General features: G+C 39.0%; 1 protein-coding gene across 1 annotated transcript in view; it reads left to right on the top strand.

Moving 5' to 3' along the window:
- The window catches only part of LOC149160534 (BI1-like protein), a 41383-nt gene extending 18335 nt beyond the window's left edge, over positions 1 to 23048 (top strand). Inside the window, exon 4 of the mRNA XM_089436725.1 lies at positions 22508 to 23048. Coding sequence (XP_089292851.1) covers positions 22508 to 22711 — 204 coding nt within the window. The 3' untranslated portion in view covers positions 22712 to 23048. The remainder of the gene's footprint in view (positions 1 to 22507) is intronic.
- Positions 23049 to 23314: the final 266 nt, after the last annotated feature.

The following is a 23314-nucleotide window of genomic DNA, read 5'->3' as shown; positions in this document are numbered from 1 at the left end:
TTCCCCCCCATTGTCTGTCCTAAGGGTCATTATGTTACAACCAGATTCTTTCTCCACTAAAGTTTTAAACTTCTGAAAGGTACTAAGAACATCAGATTTATTTTTTAAAAAATATACCCACATCTTTCTACTGAAATCATCTACAATAAGTAAAAAATATTTGCAAGCAGTGATAGAAGCTGTATTCATAGGTCCGCAAATATCAGCATGAAGTAACTGAAGTACCTTAGATGCGCGCCAAGATTCTCCATTTTTGAATGAAGACCGATGTTGCTTTCCCGCTTGACAGGCGCTGCATACCCCCAACTGCTGAGTCTGAATATCAGGTAATCCAGACACAAGTCCCTCCCTAGAGAGCTGAGAGAGATACTGCATATTGAGATGCCCATATCGCTGATGCCATAGAGTGTTGATAGGAGAAATACGTGCTGCTAGAGCCACTTCTGGAGAGTCACCGGTGTCAAGTAGCCTGTATAAACCATGATCTTCTAGGCCAACAGCAACTGTTAAACTAGACTCCCTGTCAATAATGGAGCACTTGTGGGTACTGAACACTACATCAAGTTGAGGAGAATTCCTCATAATCTGGCTGACAGATAGCAGATTAATTTCCATACCAGGAACATAGTATACATTCAGAAATATAAGTGTGCGCCCACCAGACTGAATTTGAACTGTACCTCTGCCAGCTACTGTGTACTTTTCACCTCCACCAAATACCACAGAATCACTGAAAGGTGAGAAGTCAATAAACCAGTTACGCCTGTGAGAAAAATGACGTGATGCGCCAGAATCAATGTACCATGCAGAGGAAGGAACATGATCTGAAGACCTTTTAGCCATAAAGGCGTAAAAGGCAGACTCTGTCTGCTCGGAATGTTCTGCAACATTTGCTGTCTGATGTGGCCCTCCCTGTTTCCTCTGTTCAGAAGCAATCCTCTGTCGGCAATCTTTCTTCATGTGACTGAACCTGTGACAGTAATTACACTGCACACTTTTCTTCCAAGCAGGATCAAAAGGCTGAGAGGAGCCTTTCTGCGGAAAGGACTGAGAGGACTGATATTTTGCAGAAAATGCATTTTCCGAGGACACTGATGAAGCACTACTACCAAACTGCTGTTTCCACCGATCCTGCTGCAGAAGTTTGGTACATAAATCTGGAAACTTCAGATCAACATTTGTGGTGGTAATGTTGAGTGTTTCAATGAAGTGTTCATAAGATTTCGGTAGACTTTTCAAAGTAATGACTACCATATCTTCCTCCTCCATGGTCCGACCAATGGCTTCGAGCTGATCTCGAATGTCTTTAATTTTGTTGAGATGTTCCTGTAAAGACATATGTTCGTCCATCATGATGGAGAACAACTGATTTTTGAGAAAAAAAGCTCTGCTTTTATCAGATGTCTCATGCAGTTCTTTCAACTGTTGCCAGATTTCAGCAGCTGTCTTGCCAGAAGGGATCTGTGGTAACTGATCATCAGCGACAGAGAGCTTGAGAAGCATAACAGCCTCTCGATTTCGATCATCAAATTTATCTTGATCGGTCCCGACTGTACCGGGACGAAGCTCTTTGCCCAAAATGAGTTGATCAAGACGCTTGTACTAAAAAATGGTCAACATTCTTTGTTTCCAAATGTTATAGTTGCTGCCATTAAAGCGTTGATTTCCTTCTAACATCAGATTGGTAAGTGTGGCCATTTTCCCAAAGAAAATACAGAAGTCTGACACACAAGAACAATGTAGCTGCCTGTTTATCCTGATGTAAATTAAAGAACAGACTTTGTCCTGCTAAAAAATTTTTTTTTTTTACCCAGCAAAAATATCTCTTCAGTCTAAAACAATAGTAATACTGCTAGCACAGAATACAGTTCTGAGAATACAGTTTCCCACAAGAGAATGCAGGTCTACCACAAGTGTATACTGATGCAATAAACAGATGTCACAGGTCTGAGTTTGTAATGAAGGCTGTCAGGATCACAAGAGAAAAAAAATTCCGCTGATTGGTAACACACTGCCGGCAACCAGAACCACAAATACAGCAAATACAAATGTTGAAAAATGGACCCACATGTGCTGTCTCAACTTCACGTTTCTGCTAATTGGTAACACACTGGATCACGATTGCTGAGGAATTCCACGTTGTGGTCGAGTAGCCACCAGGCGAAGAAGAAGATAGCCGGATTCACGATTCCAAGCAGACTGGCCAGCCAAAAAAAATTCCGCTCCCACGAAAACAGTCACCGCCACAAAGTTATTTCCTTAAAAAAATCATGCAAGGGAAGAATCCATTTCTGTATCGAGATGGACGACTGTAAGCTTTTATCACAGCGAGCAAAGCCAAGGCTAAGACTCAGTGAAGGCTGCCTGGCTTACAGAGGGCTCGACCTTAGAAAGGACTCAAGAGATTACGATGCAGAGAGAATTACCGTTCAAGAAATCTCTTAACCTTGCTCTGATACCATAAAAGAATGTTGAATGAATTAATTTCGAATGAGCAAACAACTCAATCATAATACAGAGATATTTACAATAATAGAAACATCAGGTTTCTATGTAGAATATAGAAACACTCAGTTTCATCAAAGAAACTGCTAAAAGAATATAAATAGCAACAGCTAAAAGGAATGAGCATTAAATGCTAAATAGGAATATTCTAATATATTCTAATATAGTGGACAAATTTTCTTTGAAAATGGCAGAGTGAACCAAGGATTCCGCTTCTTTCTTTACTCTTTTTCTTCTCTTTTGGTGTGACTTTTCCCTCTTTCTGTTCCAATGGAAAATCTGGCTGAGTTGCCTCAGGTCACCTTAATTCTGCCCAACTGTCACGATCGAAATCTGCCCTGTTATGATTCCATGCACCAACGGCCCAATCGACTTGATACGTGATCGGGTTCTACCTCAGATTTTACTGTGATTTACCCACATAATCTGTACTGGAATCTCTGTTGGAAAAATCTGGTCCTTCGCGCAAAAGGTACAAAGAGGGTGCCTTCGCTGGAATGTTAAAGTTTTCTTTGCCTCAGGCAACCTCCAAATCATCCTTCGATTACAGATTTACGATTAATGTTGTAGGAGAATGGTGCTTAGTATATTTTTGATGCAGACCCTAACTTCCAAATAATGCTCTGATCTTGTGCCACAAACCCCTGGAACCCTTCACAGGAGATTTGTGAGAATATCGTAGGGATGTTGGACTTCCTCCTTACGCCTTGATCCATTGTACATGCCATAAGAAATGATACGTATGGCTCAACCGACCTTATGAAATCCTTTTGAACACAGACACAACTACTTCATCTCAAATTTAATGTGCTTCAATCAATCATAGGAAACAACTCAAATGTTCTATTCCTTAGTAGTACCAAAGTTCTCTCTCGCTTCTGTTGACGCATTTTGGCATCTTGTTTCAGAATCACCATTAGCAGCGGTGAGGACTTTTCAATTTTAATTGGCAACATTCCATTCCCGGTGAGATGTAGCACCTGCACGAATCGTGATAAGCAGGAACATGGTAGATGTAAGTAACATGTCAACAAAATGTAGATAGTAGCGTTTCCTAGAAGAACCATTGTTTGTTGCTTCTCCTACACGGTTGCTGGGATGTTTGAGACCTTTGCTACGAAAATAACCTATAATCACATCAATGATTTCCCTTTTCCTCCTCTTTTTCTCAGAAAATTTCTCCTCTGGTCTTGAGCAATATCTACTGTAGATTCTTGTCTCTTTGTTCGATGGAACTGAACCGAACACTACTGCATTTCTCCTTGATAAACAATTGCCAATTTCCCACTTTTGGACGATGTTTCATGTCTTCTGGTCATATTTCCTTTCTGTGAGAACCCCTGTTATTGCTATTCCTTTTTGTTATTTTATTATTTTTCTTTTTATTGACATTTCCCTGCCTATATTTATTTCTTATTTTTGTTTTTTCGTATATAACAGAAAGGTCATTGCAATCATAGATAAAAGTTTTAAGTGCAACTAATTATAAAAGCTATTGGGAATTGTGTTTCTTTTATTGTTCCTTCAAGTTTATGGATGGGGAAGACGTATCGAATCACCTTCAAATTTTGGGAAATTCATGGAGAGGGAGGACATTGAGATCCATAGCATAGGTTCCATCTTTAAAATTATAAAAATAAAAATAATAATAATAATAATTATAAAATCTCAATGATATCATTTCATTTTATCCTAATTTTTTATAATGTAAGATAAGATAAGATAATTATATCTATGTCCAACTAATGACCACAAAGTAGGTCAGAGGGGCTGTTGAGTATAATGATATCCATACAAAGAGGGAGAACCAAACAATCTCCTAAAAAAAAGATACAATACATGATGTAAATCAACATCTGGCCCTGGCGGAGGAAAGATCCAGGAGCTAATAGGTCTGATGATCAGACCCATCTCTCCTAACACCTGAGGCTGAATGAAGAACACTGAAGAAACTCAACAAATTTGGTGGCCCGATGAAGAGCCGGTGGAAAGTGCGGACTGTCCACTAAATCGCTGCCTTGGGGAGTTTGCGCGCTGTTGAGGTCTGGAGGATGTAGTCCATCTTTTAGGAACGAATCTGAGACGGATCTGCAGCTGAGATATTGTGTGCGGGGTGAGGTCCCACGGATCCTCATTGATCTAGAGTCTGGATGTGTACTAGTATCAATCGATCTCTTGGTGCTTTTGTCTCAAGGTAGTACCCTGAAAAATGTCGTGATCCTCAGTGTGGGGTCTGGTCTGATGGGAGGCTAAAGAATATGCGCTCAAAACCCTAGAGCCTCTTGCATATATAGGGCCAAACATCTTTGATTGGGATACCTAGAAAGGTCAGCAAGGGTCCGAGAATCTTTGGACAAGCAATGGAACCTTTCTCTAATCTCGTAGTAGATAGGGCATCCAAAAATGAAGTGCACCTCAGTCTCCACTTCCTATAAATAACATACTTGGTAGATTTTGTCTGGTCTATCAATCTAGTGGTCTGTCTCTACCCAAAGTCTGAGAACCTACTCTGAATTGGCCTAGAGGAATGCGAAGAGCATACATCTAGTGGAAAAACCTATACTGGGATTGAACAATGAGCCCGTCTCTCAACTCCAAGAAGTGCTTAATGTAGAAGACCATCTTTGGGCGCAACCCTCCTAGAGGATTGACCCAAGTGACTTGGACGAATTGCTTGTAGATGTCCTCCCTGATGATCTTGTTTAGCTCCTGTCTAGTAGGTAACATGTGACCAAGAGCATCTAAGGAATATCAGAAAGGAGGAGACAATCCAACTGAATGTTCACTGACTCTAAGAGATTTGAAACTCTTGTAAACCAACATCTGGCCTGACCTTAGGGAGAAGAACGTGCAATATTCTTTGAAAAGCAATATGCCAAGTAAGGATATCGGTCCCTACTCTTAATCGAGTCTGTAAATCCCCATACACGATGCAAGAATGAAACCAATCTGAAGACCGTCTTAAGCCCAAAGGGCTGATCTCCAAACTTTGCAAGGATGATGTGCCGTGGTACTGTCTGTTTGCATCTAATGATGCAAAGGAGAAGAAGAATCGAGACTCTCTTAGCTGAAGCCCAATTTGACTCAAGTAAAGACGGTCCCCAAATCTTTGAGTCATATAGAACAGTGGGACGGATCAAGGTGTCCATGAGGATCATCGTGGATGAGATGTCTTGGAAGTGATGTCAAAAGCACTTTCTTTCGTGAAGGGCTAAGGATCCATATCCTTTGTTGGTCCGAGGTTGAAGTGCTGGTCGCAAATTGAAGCAGGGACCCGAGAATTGCACCCCCATGGAAGTATATGTGCTGGTGATCTCAATCTCCTCCCCTCTAAATAAGAAGTGAAGGTCCGAGGTTTTCTTTACCCCATTGAAGATTATAAACTTGGTTATACTCAGGTTGACTGTCAACTGTCAAAGATCACAAAAAAGAGCTAAGGCATTCAACTGCTTCTATAATCCTTCTAGGGATGAGGAGAGGAGGACCACGTCGTCAACAAAGAGTAGAATAGATATCAGAACTTGGTGAAGAAGGCAACCATCGATGCCCTGGATATGCTCGTGTAGAAATCACAGTTTTAAAAAACGACCGTTTCGAAATGGAAACGACCGAGTTGGTCCGTTCCATTGCCCTCTGGAGTGACTCGGTACAAAAAACGGCTCGGTCGAGTCACAAACAGTGGCCTGTAACCCACTAAAACAACGATTTAACATTATTTTAATGAAATTTTAAGGGGTTTGCTGATTGGTTTGGACTTCAAGGTGTTTTATGAATTAGCTAAATGTTATTTGGGGTCCATTTCCCCCTCCCAAACCCTATTTAACACACTCAAATGCTCTCTACTATTGATATGCTATTCAAATTTCATGGTAATGTTAAATTCTTAAAGTAAAAGTGACATTCTCCTTAATCTTCATTTTCATCCTTTTACTTAAATTTTTAACATTACCATGAAATGACTCAGGATGTTTGAGTGGTTTCGGCCTCATTGGATTTCATATGGAGAAAGTAGAATTTTAGATTTCATTCAAAATCCAGCAGACTTATCAGTTTTTCAGGATTTCAGGATTGGAGGATTGCAATGTTTCCATTGAATTTTGTCATGTATTAGGGTATGGAACTCGTATTTAATCAAGAGCACCAATCCCTCTATGTACCTTGATGTTAGTGACATTGGTTGTCGAACTCCTCTAGGATTCGCTCCCAAACCAGGAACTTCTAAAAATGTCGCTCCCGCTCCCGTTTTTGCTCCTGCTCCCAAGTAACACAAAGAAGAGAAACCGTTTGGATAAAAAACGGTTAAATGATTTAGTTTATGTCCAATACAACCTTCGGCTTAGACGAAACCATTTGCTGAACAAAAGACCTGATTTAGATCCCATTGTGTTGGAAGACATTGATCCAACATCAGATTGGGTAGTGGAGAATCGTCCAACAAAGTTTGATCCTGATGAGGATCTTGATTTAGATTTAGATATCGAGACATCAGTTGAACTTGAACATGCTGTTCAGTTGAATGCAGATCCCAATCCACCAGCCTCAGTCTCATAGCCAACAAGGACTCCAGTTGTAGGTGCTTCCTCTGCTCAGCCACGACAGAAGCGCAACCGCATATCTACTCTATCTCAGCTTGCATTTGCTGCAGTTGCACAGCCTGCTAGTGGTACCACTTCTACAGCTACAGTTGGAGATGATGATGATGATGAGGAGCCATGGGGCCCCATGTCTGACTCTGATGATGATCCAGAGATTGATCGACATGATCTTGGCTCCTCTGGCAGTGGCTACTAGCCAGTAGCTGTAGTACTAGTACTGGAGTCTTGTCAGTTTACTTTTGTTGTAGAGGCCATTTCTAGCCTCCTTGGTTATGTGTTTTTTGTTTTGAGTCTTTGATCATGTATGACAGTTGATTATGTATTGCCATTGGGTACCATTTTGATATAATGGATTGGTTCATGAGCCTACTTTGATCATATGTTGTCTTCCATCTATATTATAATGCTGTGTCTTTGGTAACATGAATGAAAATTTTTAAAATTATGTTTAAAATCTTTAAAATTATGTTTTTTTATAAAATATTTAATGTATTTTTTACAACGACCGAGTCATTGAAATCGAGCCGACCGAGTCATTATTGTTTCGGAGTTGGAGTCGGAGTCGGAGTCGGAGTCAGAGTTTTAAAACTATGGTAGAAATGCCTCCAACTCATCAATATAGATCCCAAACAGGGTAGGGGACAGTGGACAACCCTGTTTAACCCCAATAGTGCTTTAGATGAAATCAGACATCCCATGAGCCGTACGGAGATGACCAAGGAAAAACTCATATAAGCGCATAATAGTTGTCAATAGGGTCGCAGAGATGCTAATATCTCTGAGTCTCTGGAGTACGACTTCCCTCGGAACATATTCAAAAACTTTCCGAAAATCTACAAAACAACAATAGACTTTCAAAGAGCGGTGTTGTGCCTCCTCAATTACAACGCAAAGGGTGAAAATGTGGTCGATGGTCTGATGAGATGGTTGAAAACTTGCTTGTCCCCTAGCTTTGAGTTGTCTTCGCTCAAGGTCACTAGAGAGCTTCCTATGTAGAACAATAGCATACAACTTCGAGAACGTGTGTCCCACCATGGTCGTTCTCTAGTTATTGGGATTTGAGCTTGAACCTGATTTGCGGATCGGATGGATGATGTGGTGTGACCATTTTGGTGGAAAACCTTAACAGACTACATGATTGAAGAGATCATCCAAGTAGCTAACCAAAGCACGGAAATCGTGCTTAAAGAACTTTGCTTGTTAGCCTTCCTGACTGGTTGCTTTGTTGCCGTTCATCACCCAAATGACCTCTCTAATATCTCTATCTGAGAATAGGTAACAGGAAGAGGGTGGGGAGGTAACATGAATTTGGACTTGCCTAGGAATATCATAAAGGTTGGAAGTGTGAGAGAACATGGATGTAGGGTTGAGGTCAGATGGAAGAGGGGAGCGCTGGGGAAGGATGGTACGCCAAAATTGTTTAGGGGAGTGGGCAAGGGGAGCAGAAAATTCTCGTCTTCTATAAGAGACAAATAGTCGTTTCTTACAACAGAGGAGATGACGATAAGAAGCTTTGAGGTCGGAGTAGAAGGGTTGAGAGTGGGCGAAAACATATCGAAGTTCTCGATGTAGAGTCTTGCATTCATCATCGTACCATTTGTTCATGGGGCAAGATCCAACTTTAGGGGAGATAAGAGTGGGAGAAGGATTTCACTGCTGGTTCCCAAATGGCAGATGAAAGAGAAGTGTATTTAGTGGAAGCAGAATCAAGTCAGGAGAATTGGGTCTCCAATGGGAGCATCATCTTGCATAGGGTAGAGGAGAAGATGTCAGGGTTGCCTTCGTCAAATCGAAAGGTGGTTTGGGGTGGGCCTCGAGGGAAAGGATGGGATGGAAGGGGAGGGTCAAACCGGAGAGAGAAGGAAAGAAGTGCATGATCGACAAGGGGGATGGGGAGACTGAGAAATGGTGAATAATAAGGAGTAAGTTCTGGCTAGCGAGGACATAATCAACTACTCTCGCACCCCTGCCATATGGCCGACATGAGAAAAAGCGAGAGTCTGGGAAGCAAGGGAGACCGTTTAGAACCAACAACTAATGGGCTTCCCCCAACTATAATAGATGCTTACCATAAACTGTAGCGGGCCCCAAAGCATCATCTGACATCTAGTGAAGCCTTGCTGAATCTGGATCTATCCCTTGGGTACAAAACACATCCTTTGATCGATCGTGGAGAGGAATTTGGTGATCTCTAGTACGAGCATTGAAGTCACCTAGAAGGGTGACTTCCCCACCAACGGAGTACTGGGTGATGCCGGTGTACAAGTCTATAAAGGGGTCTCCATTTGAGCTATTATGGATGGCAAATGGTGACGAGGCTAAGGGAAACTAACAAACTGCAATGTAGACAGAGGGGAGACTTCGATGCTAATTTGAATCCACCTAAACTTGGCAAACTCATCTTCTGCTACTAGAGATACCCTGTTTCGGAGTGAGTCACTAGCCAAACAAGAAACTCCACTTGATCCTTTGACCCCTCCCGAGCTCCTCGTCTCTTGCCTGCAAACTGAGGTCCAATGGTAACTTACAATATCTAGCATAGGTTGAACAGGGTTCACGTGAGTCTCAATCACGAAGAGGATGTCCGTTGATTCGAGAGTGTCATACAAGAGTCCCTACGATGACCAAAAAAATCCATTTCCATTCCAACAGTGGATAGAAATACCTGTACCCTGTCGTCTCCCCAAGCGGGCCCGTCATGTGGAACCTCTAGTTTGAGGTTCCCACCCAGGTGGGAAGGAGTCTCGAATGACTACTTGGAGATTCTTGATAACTGTCCATTTCCCTGGTTGTCATGTTGCCATAACCTGTTCTCTGGATTGTTTAAGTACCACAACCTGTGCTTGGGTGAGGTCCTCATCCAAGAAAATCCTATTGGGAAGAGAAAACAACTTCCGCTTAGCCCTAAGGGTGCGGAGTCGATCAGATGCAATCCAAAACCTGAGGAAGAGAGTGGAGTCGTAGCCCAGCCAAGCTCTGTCTAGCTATATCAGGGAGGCTAAGGGTGTCCCAAAGGAACCTAGCCCCCACTTCCATAGTATCTAGAGAGGTGTGGGGTAAGGGGAGACCTCTCACCTTGAGATTCAATTCTCTTGCCTATCTATTGCGTTCTTCTACAAGTTTTGCTTGCTTCACCTCCTCAACTATTGTAAGAGGGGTAGGATTTTATATTTCCCTCGAATCACTTGTACCCAAGAATTGATGTGTGTCTCAGTTTCTTGTTTGAAGGTGCCCTGTTGGGATCGAATTTCTTCTTGCGTGCTTTTAAGGTCGAGAATTTCTGCATGGAACGTACCATTTGGATGATAGAGAATTTCTCGCTCTGTGTTATGAAACCAACTCACAAAAATATAGAAAAGATAGATCAACGCCTTAGAATTCAACCTCTTCGAGGGGGCAACCTCCTTTACATTACATAAATGAACAATTCTTGGATGATACAAATGACAAGACCTCCTTTCTATATATAGGAGTCTAAGGGGTCATAATATAATCAGAGCCGACATAACAATAATAATGTAAGGGCACAATAATAACAATGGTGGGCTTCTATGGGGCACAATAATAACAATATGGGGACTACATGGGCACAACAATATAATAAAGGGGTTGTACTAATAACAATAAGGGGTTACACTAGTAGTATAGGGACCTAACATGGCCCTCTCCTTCAAAAAGTGTTGTCTTCAACACTTGAGTAGTTCTTCATGCTTTTGTATAAAATTCTTGTCCTCCCATGTGGAATCTTCTGCGGGTAAGTTCTTCCACTTGATGAGATACTCTGAAATTGATCGATTTCGTAGCTGTCGGTTTTTTGTTTTTGTGACTGCTCAAGGTTCCAAGATGATTTTTCCTTCCTCTTCAAGTTTTGGCAATAGTGTTTGAATTGGGATCTTTTGCAACTTTTGAATGAGTGGCCACACTTCTTTGTCCTTCTTCCATTCATCCCTTGCTTCGTTTATCCAATCTGTTTGGATAATAGAAATAGCACAAAACAATGCTTCCACATCCTCATCCTTTCTTGAGAGTGCATCTGTAACAAAACTTTGCTTCCCTTTTCTATAGATGATGTCAAAGTCATAACCCAACATATTTGTGACCCATTTTTTTTGTTCTTCTAAAGATAATATTTGTTCTAAAAAGTATTTAAGACTATCATGATCCATTTTGACCTTGAAGTGTCTTCCCATTGGGTAAGGTCGCCATTTTTTAAGTGCATATAGCATTTCCAACATTTCCTTCTCATAAATAGGTTGCTTGAGATGTAGCCATAAAAATACCCAATCCCCTACATCAAAACATTTTTCACTATGATGTTGATCTACCTGTTCTTTCATTCGATTATGCACAAAAGTGGCATTATCCTTTAAAAGTTGGAGAACTTGTTGTTGATAATCTATGTGATCTTTTACTGCTTGAACCTTTTTCTTCTTGATATGTCCTTCTATCTTTAGAGTTTGAGGAGTGGTAATTTCTTCCAATGCTTTACAAAATATGGTCAGATTCATTTCTTGATGCTCGATGTGATATTTCATTTCTTGAACATTTTTCTTCTTGATATGTCATTCTATTTTGATAGTTTAAGGAGTGGTAATTTCTGCGAATGTATTACAAGATATGGTTGGATTCATTTCTTCTTTCTCGATGTGATCTTTCACTTCTTGAACCTTTTTCTTCTTGATATGTCCTATCTTGAGAGTTTGAGGAGTGGTAATTTTTGCCAATGCTTTACAAGATATGGTTAGATTCATTTCTTCTTTTTTTGGGGTTGGTTCCTGGTGTATATCCTCTTCTTTTGATGTTTCTTTATCATTTTCTTCCTCCTCTTCATAATCTATGTAAAATAATTTCTTCTCGGCACACTTATGACCTTTAGTGCATTTGCTATCACAATTGTAACAAAGCCCTTTTTCTCTTTTTTGTTCCAATTGTTGTGGTGTCACCCTTGTAGGTTGTGGAAGGCTAGGAGAAGGAACACTTTCATAATTATAGTCATGAGTGGTGGGATTTCTTATTTCCATAATTTTGCTTTCAATTTTTCTTGCCCACTTGAATGCTTTCTCCAATGAATCAGGTTCCCAAAGACGAACCTCATGTTGAATGTTATCCTTTAAAGTACTTATGAAGACATCAATCCTTTGCTTCTCTGAAATATCATTTACCCTTATATTCAATTTTTGAAAGTCCTCAATGTGCTCTGCCATTGAACCCTTTTGTTTGAGATTTATCAATTGGCTAAAGAAGGTGTTTCTCTTTGTATCCTCATAATTTGTTATCATTTCCTCCGTGAAAATTGACCACGTGACAAGTGGTTTACGAGAACAAAGCCCTTTATACCATAAAAATTGATTCGGTTCTAAATAATTAGATGCAATACATACCTTTTGTAACAGTGGTACACCATGTAGATCGAAATATTTCTCCATCTGTAGTATCCACTTTACCGGATCCTTGCCATCAAACTTCCTCATCTTGCTTTTTCTTAATTTTAGGAGCTCGATCTTGAAACGACTATAACTTTGTAATTTCGGATCTTCCAGTTCTGAAATCGCATTTTGCAGTAGCCCTCTGTGTCCTCTTTCCAATGTCACTAGTGTGATCAAAATTGAATTCTCCAAGGAAGAGTTATGCCAAATCTCCCACGGCGACCTGATTATAGACTAGTTCAGTAGAGCGAAATTGTACGACGTGCCACGTGTCACTGTTTCGACCTTAGTACCTAAAACTGATACACAGAAAACTATAGTTCGTCCTCTTTTTGTAACTTCTTACGAAATGTCAATCTGATGCTCAAAACAAAAGTTATGACTATTTTCCCGAGGTCACTTGTTTGGAATGTAATTTGGGAGTGTGCAAAAAGGCCAACTTCCTCAGACCATATCTCTGCCAATATAGCGTGAAAAGCTCTGAAATTTGGACCTGAGGTTCATGACAATTTTAACCCAAATGGGTTTTTTTTAGCGTTTGAAACGTCGCAGAAAAAAAGTTATAGCGCAAATTCCACAATGCCCTGTTTGGAGCAGCGAAACCCTAGAATCCAAAGCTCCGATACCAAATGTTATGAAACCTGCGCACAAAAAGATAGAAAAGATAGATCAACGCCTTAGAATTCAGTGTCTTCGAGGGGCAACCTCCTTTACATTACATAAATGAACAATTCTTGGATGATACAAATGACAAGACCTCTTTTCTATATATAGGAGTCTAAGGGGTCATAATATAATCAGAGCCGACATAACAATAATAATGTAAGGGCACAATAATAACAATAGTGGGCTTCTATGGGGCACAATAATAACAATATGGGGAGTACATGGACACAACAATATAATAAGGGGGTTGTACTAATAACAATAAGGGGTTACACTAGTAGTATAGGGACCTAACACTTTGCTTTCATGTAACATTTTCTTAAAGGATAAATTATCCCCCTCCACTTCCGAAATTCTTGTAGAGAGGGTGTGTATTTCTGAACGAAGCTGCTTGTTTTCAGTGTCAAGAAATTCCATTTTCCGCAACATTTTTTTTACCTGGGTTGTCCAGAATGAGAAATTTGACTCCATGGTTGGGCTGACTACCATTTTTCTCTCACTGGTCTTCGACGACTGATAGTTCAACAAGGCTAAACCTGTCATCTTGTTGCATGTTTCCAATCCCTAGATTTGAAACCTATTGTTTTGTCTCTGTCTTTTCCTCGGTCGTAAAATTCCTCAAAAGATTTAGAGAAGACTCGTCTACCGCCATCCTGGTATTGGAGTGATTGTAAAGGGGAAAATGCAAATTTCGTGGTTTAAAGTAGTCTCGACTCCCACTCTATTTTCTTCTGTGTTCAGTAGGAACGATAATTAGTAGGTATTGTTGTATTTGCTATGATGTCCCCGCACTGAGCTTGTCTCCGCACTGCCCGCTTGCTATGCTATCTTTGCATTGAGCTTGTCTCTGCACTGAATTTGGTGTCCAAATTTCGTCAAACAATTGACGAGCATCCTCCACATACCACAATATGGCGCTCTTTTTTTATGATTTTGTCTCCGCTCTGCTATGCTATCTCCGCACTGATTTGCGGGTTGACCTTGAACGTCGAAGTCGTGATTGTAGAGAGAATATGATATAGTAGAGAGTATTTCCTGCGTGTATCTGAGGGTTCTATCTCCTATGCATACTAGCAACTTCTACCTCATGTGTCTCCTTCATTTACATGGATACCTAATATGAAATCGGAGCACTAGCAGAGTAGTGTGTAGCCCTTAGCGAACAATTTGTATTGAATTGTCGATAACAGGCGATTTCCCTCCATCAGTGTCCACAATTGGTCCACTGAACCACAACTTGAATCTCCTCTACGATTTTGTCAAATATTGATAGTAGAGGAAATTAAGATAGTAGAGAGCAAAGATGATGAAACCCTAAAACTATAAGAGCAAGTGAAGGGTGAAATCACAATCCACAATGAGATTACTAAAATATTGAATAGCAAAATATTACTAAACTTAAATTTGTAACTGATGTAGACGTTGTTCACATTCGATACAGTGATGAAACAGAAATACATTGATTTATAAACCATAAATAAAACAATAATACCAAAATATTGAAATTTGATATATTGATTCAAATTCATCATTCTAGAATTTTAATTAGTACTAAGTAAAATAGTAGATAGTAAGATACTAAAGTTTGAAATAGTAAATTGACATTACTCAATCTCAAAAATAGTAAAGAGTGACTAGTGAAAGACACAGTATGAGGTCATTAATATCTAGAGTTAAAACTCAAAAGTTAAAACTGAAAATTAACATTGAACAAGAACATTTAAACTAAAATGATTAATGAAAGTGAATAAAAGGTAAATAAAAATTTAAGGTAGTGTTTTTTTATATATTGTTTTTGTTTTTTTATTTCATTATTCGAGCTTTTAGAGGCAAAATATTTGGGGATGCTCAAATGCCCCCCTTTCTTGGGGATGCCTAGAAGTACTCCTTTTCTAAGGGGGATTCTCGAAAGCACCCCATTTCTGGAGGATGCCCAGAAGTTGCCCCACTTTCATGTGGGGACCCCTAGAAGCACCCAAGTTGGGGGGGATGCCATGAAGCACCTCTTTTTATGGAGGATGCACAAAAGTCATTTCCACCACATTGGGGAATGTTTCCCTAAGCTCTCCTTGTCCCAAGAGTGTGCGAAATGGGGGGCTTGCCCATGTGGAAAATTGGATATAAACATTATTCAAATTCAAATTTAGTAATGAAATACATTAATTTATAAACCATAAATGAAACAACATAGTAAAATATTGATATGTTGTTTTATATTCATCATTTTAGAATCTAATTAGTATTAAGAAAAATAGAAGATAGTGAAGTTTCAAATTGTAAATCAAAATTACTCAAACTCAAAAATTGTAAAGACATCCCCCAATTGTTTTTTGGTTATTTCTATTTATTTTTGCTTTTTATATTTTCATTATTTAAGTCTTTATAGGCAAAAAGTTGTGGGGGATGCCTAGAAGCCCCCTTTCTATTGGGTACCCAAAATCACCCCTTCTCTAGGGGTGCTTGGAAGTACCTTTTTTTGGGGGAACACCTAGAATTTGTTCCCCTTTCATGGGGGACACCCAAAAGTACCTCATTTTTCGGGGGACACAAATGCACCCCTTTTGAGGGCAGGCGCCTAAAAGCTCCCTTTCTGGGGTAACATGCCCTTCACACTGGGCAATATTTCCCCTCATGTTTCTCCATGTTTCCCGAAGAGGAGGACGTGGGAAAAAGTTTCCCTAGGTGCCCCCATCCCAAGAGCATGGGAAAGGTGAGAGGTATACTCCATGAAACATTGGTTATAAACATGATTCAAATTCAGATTTGGAAACATTGGTTATAAACATGATTCAAATTCAGATTTGGTAATGAAATACATTGATTAATAAACCATAAATATAACAAAAATAGTAAAATATTGATATATTGATTTAAATTGATCATTCTAAAATTTAATTAGTATTAAGAAAAATAATAGATATTGAGTCTGAAACAATGTTTTAAAACTCCGACTCCGACTCCAACTCGGCCGAGGGTCGACTCCGACTTGGTATCGACTCGGCCAACTCGATTTCAATGACTCGGTCGTTGTAAAAGATATATTAAATATTTATTTTTTATAAAAACACATAATTTTAAAGATTTTCATTCATGTTTCCAAACGCACAGCATTAGAATATAGATAGAAGACAACATATGATCAAAGTAGGCTCATGAATATATCCATTATATCAAAATGGCACCCAGTGCACTGTCCAATACATACACGATGATGATATAGAGATCAAAACAAAAACACATAACCAAGGAGGCTATAAATGGCCTCTACAACAAAACTCTGTGACCAGTACTACTGGGTATTGCTAGAGTTGCCAACATCATCTGGCTTAGTGTTACTTGGGAGCGGGAGCGAAAGTGGGGAGCGAGAGCGAAAACGGGAGCGGGAGCGACATTTTCAGAAGCTCCTGGTTTGGGAGCGAATCCTAGAGGAGTTCGACAACCAATGTCACTAACATCAAGGTACATAGAGGGATTGGTGCTCTTGATTAAATACGAGTTCCATACCTTAATACATGACAAAATTCAATGGAAACATTGCAATCCTCCATTCCTGAAAAACTAATAAGTCTGCTGGATTTTGAATGAGATCTAAAATTCTACTTTCTCCATATGAAATCCAATGAGGCCGGAACCACTCTCAAACATCCTGAGTCATTTCATGGTAATGTTAAAAATTTAAGTAAAAGGATGAAAATGAAGATTAAGGAGAATGTCACTTATACTTTAAGAATTTAACATTACCAAGAAATTTGAATAGTATATCAATACTAGGAGAGGGGAATGGACCCCAAATAGCATTTAACTAATTTAGAAAACACCTTGGAGTCCAAACCAATCAGCAAACACTTCAAAATTTCATTAAAAAAATGACAAATCGCTGTTTTGATGGGGTTATGGGCCGCAGGTTATGACTTGGCCGAGTCATTCAATGACTTGGCCTCCCGAACCGTTTCCTCCACCGAGTCACAATTCCAGACATTGAAACGGATCAACTCGACCGTTTCTGTTTCGAATCGGCCGAATTTTAAAACTATGGTCTGAAATAGTGAATTGAAATCACGTAAACTCAAAAATAGTAAAGTGTGACGAATCAAACACTTAAATTCAAAAATAGTAAAAATCTTGAGAAATCAAAGACCCAAGAGTCAAATTAAAACTACAATGAACAAAGGACATTGAAAATAGAATTAGCAATGAAAATGAGAAAAAAGTAAGGTAGGGTTCTTTGATATATTATTATATTGCCTTTTTATGGGGCTTATTTTTTCATTCTTTATTCTTTTATAAGAATACGGGGACACCCAGAAGTACCGTAGTACCATAGGGATGCCTAGAAGTCTCCCTCTTAGGGAAAGCGTCCGCCACATTGAGAAGCTTCCCCCTGTGTTTCCTTGCATTTTCCCGAAAGGGAGATATGGGGAAACATTTCCCTAAGCACCCTCATCCCAGGAGTGTGTGAGGAGCGTGGGAAATGTGGGGTATTGCTGCCAACCGTGGGATTATGTCCCAGTAGAACACTGGTTTCTTTTCGTATTGAAGGTGACTCAGTCTAGAATTCTGAAATGTCATATGAGAAGGGATCTGTGTATATAAATTTGTTGTATTAGAGTGGTCCTTGCTATTAGGTATTCTGCAAAATATTAACTGAGTTACTGAAACAACTAAGAAAGCGGATTGCCAGAACTTAGAAGGTTGAAACTTGAAACAATTATCAATTGCTTTAAGCCATGTGCGGCTAAATTTCAGTGAAACTCCGTTTGAGACGGTCATTTTTTGAATGCGAGGTTTGTCAGACATCATATTTTGCGTATCTTGTATCTGACTTGAACGTGCTGTTACTTCAATCGTCTGTGGGAAATATTAGTTCTTTATGCTTCTCGATGCCTATATTAGTTTTAAGTTTCCTACCAAGGTTTGTGGACAGGGGATGAGTTACAGGGATGGCACAGAGGAATGCATTATATAAAACCATATACATTTATACATATAAAATGAAAATTACGTTCATAAATAATAATTATGAATAATGAATTTATTTCAATGTCCCATTGACAATTGAATTTATGAAACAGAAATGCAGAAGCTTTGAAACAGTTAGTACTTAGTAGATGGTGATGAAATAATCTTGAAGCAAGTGAATCGTTGCCTTTCTCGTCAGTGAACAAAATAAAAGCACAAAAGTATCTCCTTCATCAAGATACAACATATAACCATGATATGTACTGGACGCTACAAACAGTTGAAAATATTCGTTTAGTATTTGAATTGTTTTAGTGGGACCACAGGGGACACCTAGCCATTTTCTTCTGGATCAGGTTATGCTCCGTTTTCCTCATTTACAGGGGCATCTTGGAGATGTCCTAGAGATGGCCCATCTTTGCAGGGTCCCACCCCACACAGTAGTTCTGCTCCCAGAGTGACTACACGTGGAGGCGCATTCCCATGGAACAATTTAGTTATCATGGTATAGAATCTATATGGGCTCCAAATTTCAACATTTCACCTAACTGTGTATAGAAACCCTCGAATTGGGTGGCAACATTTTTTGTCAAGGATTAATAAAATGTTTCCTTTGACGAATCAGCTTGATGGAGAAGATTATGACGACAAAACCTGAAGCATATTCTTGAAGAGGTGAGGAAATGCCGAGAGAGAAAGTGGATAAAACATACCATCTTACTTGTAAGATGGTGAGTATATGAACGCATGCTCAGAACAGACTGATAATATGTAAAAGAAAGGAGGAGCTTGGAGGCAGTTGGCCTAATCCCTCCTAACATTCGTAGATGAATTTTTGCCCACCATCGTCGATATGAGGTTTCACTGGAGTTAACAATATTTTCATCCCTGAATATATTCAAGAGTTCCAATCGCCAATATTTAGATGATTAAATGATAATGGCCACATCTAGTTAGTGACTCTGATATTGTTGAACTCTCCAAGCCAATAGAGAAAGAAGATAGAGTGCCCGTTACAATAGATTTGAACAAAGCCAGCACGAACAAGGGTTAAACCACATATGTGCTAGTAGGATAGGGTTGATTTCTCGGAAATTGGAGAATCACAACCTATTTGCATGGATAGAATCATCGGGGTTGCATAGAGGGTGGATACCTTCCAACTACTCATTGCTTGATTCCTAATGCATGAGAGTAAATTCATGCCAATGGATGACAACTTAAGATAAAACGGAGGGTAGGCCCAATTTTACAAATCTAGTAGGAGGTTATTCTTAAACCAGATCTTCACCATACACTTCATTGAGTACGAGGATTATCATGAAATGCTTTTCTTTTTGGAAATTATTTACATTCTAGTGTCCGTAATAATAACAAAATCAAACTAACATAAACTATTTTACTGCTGCATTTTAGTAGTCGTGACATCCCCAATTGGGCAACAGGTAGGACAGATCTATATGTTAAGTTGTTACTATTAATGCATCAAATCTTAAACTGAGTTCCACCTTTCTGGTTGAGTTGTAAGAAGCTTAATGCCTATGCTGCATTTGTCAGTGTCACTCTAACCCCACTTCACTTTAAATTTATAACTTAGGAATGCAGTTCAAGATAACTGTCATTGTGGCTAATCACTATGCCTCTATTTAAATTATAGCTTAAACTACTTTAACTCTTGATATTGAAGGAATAAATAAAATGGTGTGCAGGCTAGTGGCAGTTTTCTCTCAAATACATTCTTAAAACTTACAGCAAACTATCATAAATGGGCAAGTGCACACTATTGGAGAAGAAAAATGAACTCTTTAGGAACATCCGGGTGTAGGCTGCCCCTATAGAAGCATAGTTTGTTGATAATAGATGGTGACAATTCATGAGCTGGAAACAGCATACCCCAAAATGTTGAAAACAGGGAAATATATATATATATATATATTGCATTATCTTGAAATTTTGAAAGAAAGCATTGTCAATAAATGAACAAGAATTATTAAATGATAAACATAAAACAAGTTGCAATTTATAATCAAACCCTTATCTATATTATTTCTCATAGAGGATTATGATAATGATGATAGTTAACATGCACTGAGATCAGAATTAGTATACTTAAACTTTGAGAAAGGTAAGAGATTACTTGGACTTTGTTAACATTTTATTTCCATGTTTGAAAAACATTAAGAGAAGTATTCCAAGATAACCATAGTTTTGATGGCCTAGAATGTTAGAGAGGTTGGTATTGTGATAAATATTTTGAAATTGTAACCTAATTTGGGTATACACAGGGCACTCTATGATAGAGAGCTTTTCATCTTCAACCCTTTGAGTGTCATAAAGATGACATATTCTTTCATCCCCGTGTTTTGTATTGTTCAATGCCCAGTCTTACTATGCAGCTTGTGAGAGTTTGTTCCCATCAAAGCAACGTTGATTTTCTTCTTTGTGCTAGTCAAGACCAAGAGATACTTTTAATCTTCTAGATTAGGGTTGACCACCTCCTTGTAGTTTCATAGTTTTCTTTTATTCTCTAATTCATTATTGCACAAGAATTTTTTTTAATAATTTAGATCTAATATTAATTTTAATATTATTAGTATTCTGTAGAATGGCTTCTTCCTATATTCCCCAATGATTTAGCCAAGACTTGGGATCTTTATGCCATCCCTGCTTGAGCCGCTGGTGCTTTTGGTTGGAGTTTGAAGCAATTTTAGGGAGTCTCTTGTCATCCATGTTAACTCGTTTTTGCACATCAAGTACCTATTAGTAGCAATGCTCTTAATGAGGGAAAGTTTTGCTTATGAGGAGAATTGGATAGGGTGTATTGCCTTTAATTAAAATTCATTTAGATCCACTCTATCTTTTTCCAAGATTCTCTAGATATACTGCATCCCCAGACTTCACATCCATAAAAAATAACATAAGTGACAAAAGTCTCAAAGAGGAGTTTTCCTTATTCCATAACCAAAGGTCCACATATTTACAATTGTTTTCTAAGTCTATAATAAAACTTTCCACCCTCCATTTATCCTTTTCTAGATGTCATTATTTCAATTGAACTTGTGATAAATATCAATTCTGAGATATTTGTATGCTTCTTCCTCCAAGTTATTGTGGTCCTTCCCGGTCTATACCGTACACATTTTGGTATGTTTCCAGTTTTATACAATACAGATTTCCATGTTTCCATATATTTCCAATCTTTTTTTTCAAGCGAAAAAAACGAACTACTTTGATTAAATAAAAGTCGTTACATGTTCAGAAGTTCATAAAACAGCATACCAACAAAGCAAAAACAGGCCTGAAATTGCCATCCTAACCACACAGAGTACAGAGGAAACCCGTAGTACGAAGAACCTCAAAAAACAGGAAGGCAGCCCCAGATTAACCAAAAGGAGGAAGCACCAAACAGCACACCTCGGCCCAGGGCCAACAAGACAGCTACAGGAAAGACTAAAGGCAAAAAAAGGGACGGATCCAATCAGTATGCAGAGAAGAATCCTTTTGTCTGGACCACGCCATTGTTCCAGAGACTGTAGTGAAAGAAACCTGAGACCTCGATACCCCTAGCTTGGACAGCTCGTCAGCCACGGAGTTCTGTTCTCGATAGATATGGGAAAAATAAATCTTGTGAAAAGAGTCTTTTAGACCCATGATCTGCCGAATCCAGTGGAACAGGGATGGGGCATTTAGCGATGAAAAACCTTGCACTCAGTCAATGGTGGACTTGGAGTCTCCAATAGTATGAATCTCCTCAATGGCAAGCCACTCCGCAAGTTTCAGGGCACCCCAAAGGGCCTGGACCTCCATATATATCCAATCTGCACCATACCCATTTCTGTTGACTCCTATTACTTGTGTTAAATGTAACTTCGGTCTCCTTCTAACACCTATCACAAAAATTCCTTGGAAGGTTTTCCTTTGTCCCTTGCTACAGGGTCATTTATATCTGTGCTTTTGATACTAGGTCTAAACTAGTTCAGTGCATATGCGCAATTTGTGGTGCGTCATCTTTCATATGGTTTCATTGGAAAAAGTCCTTGTTAGCTATTATGGTAAGATATATCATGTCTGAATTGATTTGTTAATTTTCTTCAATCAATTCCCGATTTCTCTTTGACCGTAGAAGGTGACATGTCTGAAATACAAAGCTAAGGGACAACACTTAAATATGACTCGTATATTGGCCTTTGCAGATTTGATGCATTTTTTTTTATCATGCTTCTTTGTCAAGCATGGCTCACTGGTTCACATTTTGCATGTTGACTGTCTTATTTGATATTTTCGTGGGTTTGGTTAATATACCTTCTTTTGAAGAAAAGTACCAACTGTTGATTATGTACTGGTATGAATACGCAGGTGTTCTTTCCTCTTGGTTCTCTCTCAACAACCATTTATGGAGGTTTGGGAGCGCTCGTATTCTCTGGATATATCGTTTATGATACTGATAACCTAATAAAGAGGTACACTTATGATCAGTACATCTGGGCCTCGGTGGTTCTCTACTTGGACATTTTGAATTTGTTTCTGTCCTTGCTGCAGTTGCTGAGGGGAAGCGAATAAGAATTTGACTTCAAATGAAACGAATAAGAATTTGGCTTCAAATCATTATTTTGGAATTTATTTGTCCAAAAAAGTAGAAAAACATCATGAAGGATTTCGTGGAAAGTGTAAACCATGCAAGAAAAATTCTATTTCTTAGCTCTTTTATGTACTTGTGTGCTAAATGTAACGTTTGGGTCTGAATTAACGGGTTGTTATTTTTCTGTGTTCAAAAATAAGAAATAGAATACGATTAGCACGCTGCCAAAGTAATATAGAAAACACTGTACCTATTATTATGTAATGACCTGCAATATTTTTGTTCCAATACACGTAATTCAACTTTTAATTTTATGTACCTTTCTGTCATACTAGTAAATGTGGGTCAGGATCACAAGGGGATGAATATATGTTGTCGTTGGCATTATTGATCATGGGATATTGAAGTGCTGAAGTGTTTGAAATGGTGGTGATGACTTGAGTGTTCTTGTTTATGGAAAAATATTTATTCTATAATTTCACTAAGTGAAAACCTAGTGTTCCACAGGGATGCGTCCCCCTAGTGTCGGTTGCGCGCACCCCACGCACCCGGGAGGGGGGACGTCTGAGGAAACGTTTCCCCAC

This window comes from Pinus tabuliformis, chromosome 5_2 (genome assembly GCF_031772625.1).
Source record: "Pinus tabuliformis cultivar Carrire ecotype Pingquan chromosome 5_2, CPIR1, whole genome shotgun sequence".
In the NCBI taxonomy this organism is placed as follows: Eukaryota; Viridiplantae; Streptophyta; class Pinopsida; order Pinales; family Pinaceae; genus Pinus; species Pinus tabuliformis.
This window is presented reverse-complemented; position numbering and strand designations above follow the sequence as displayed.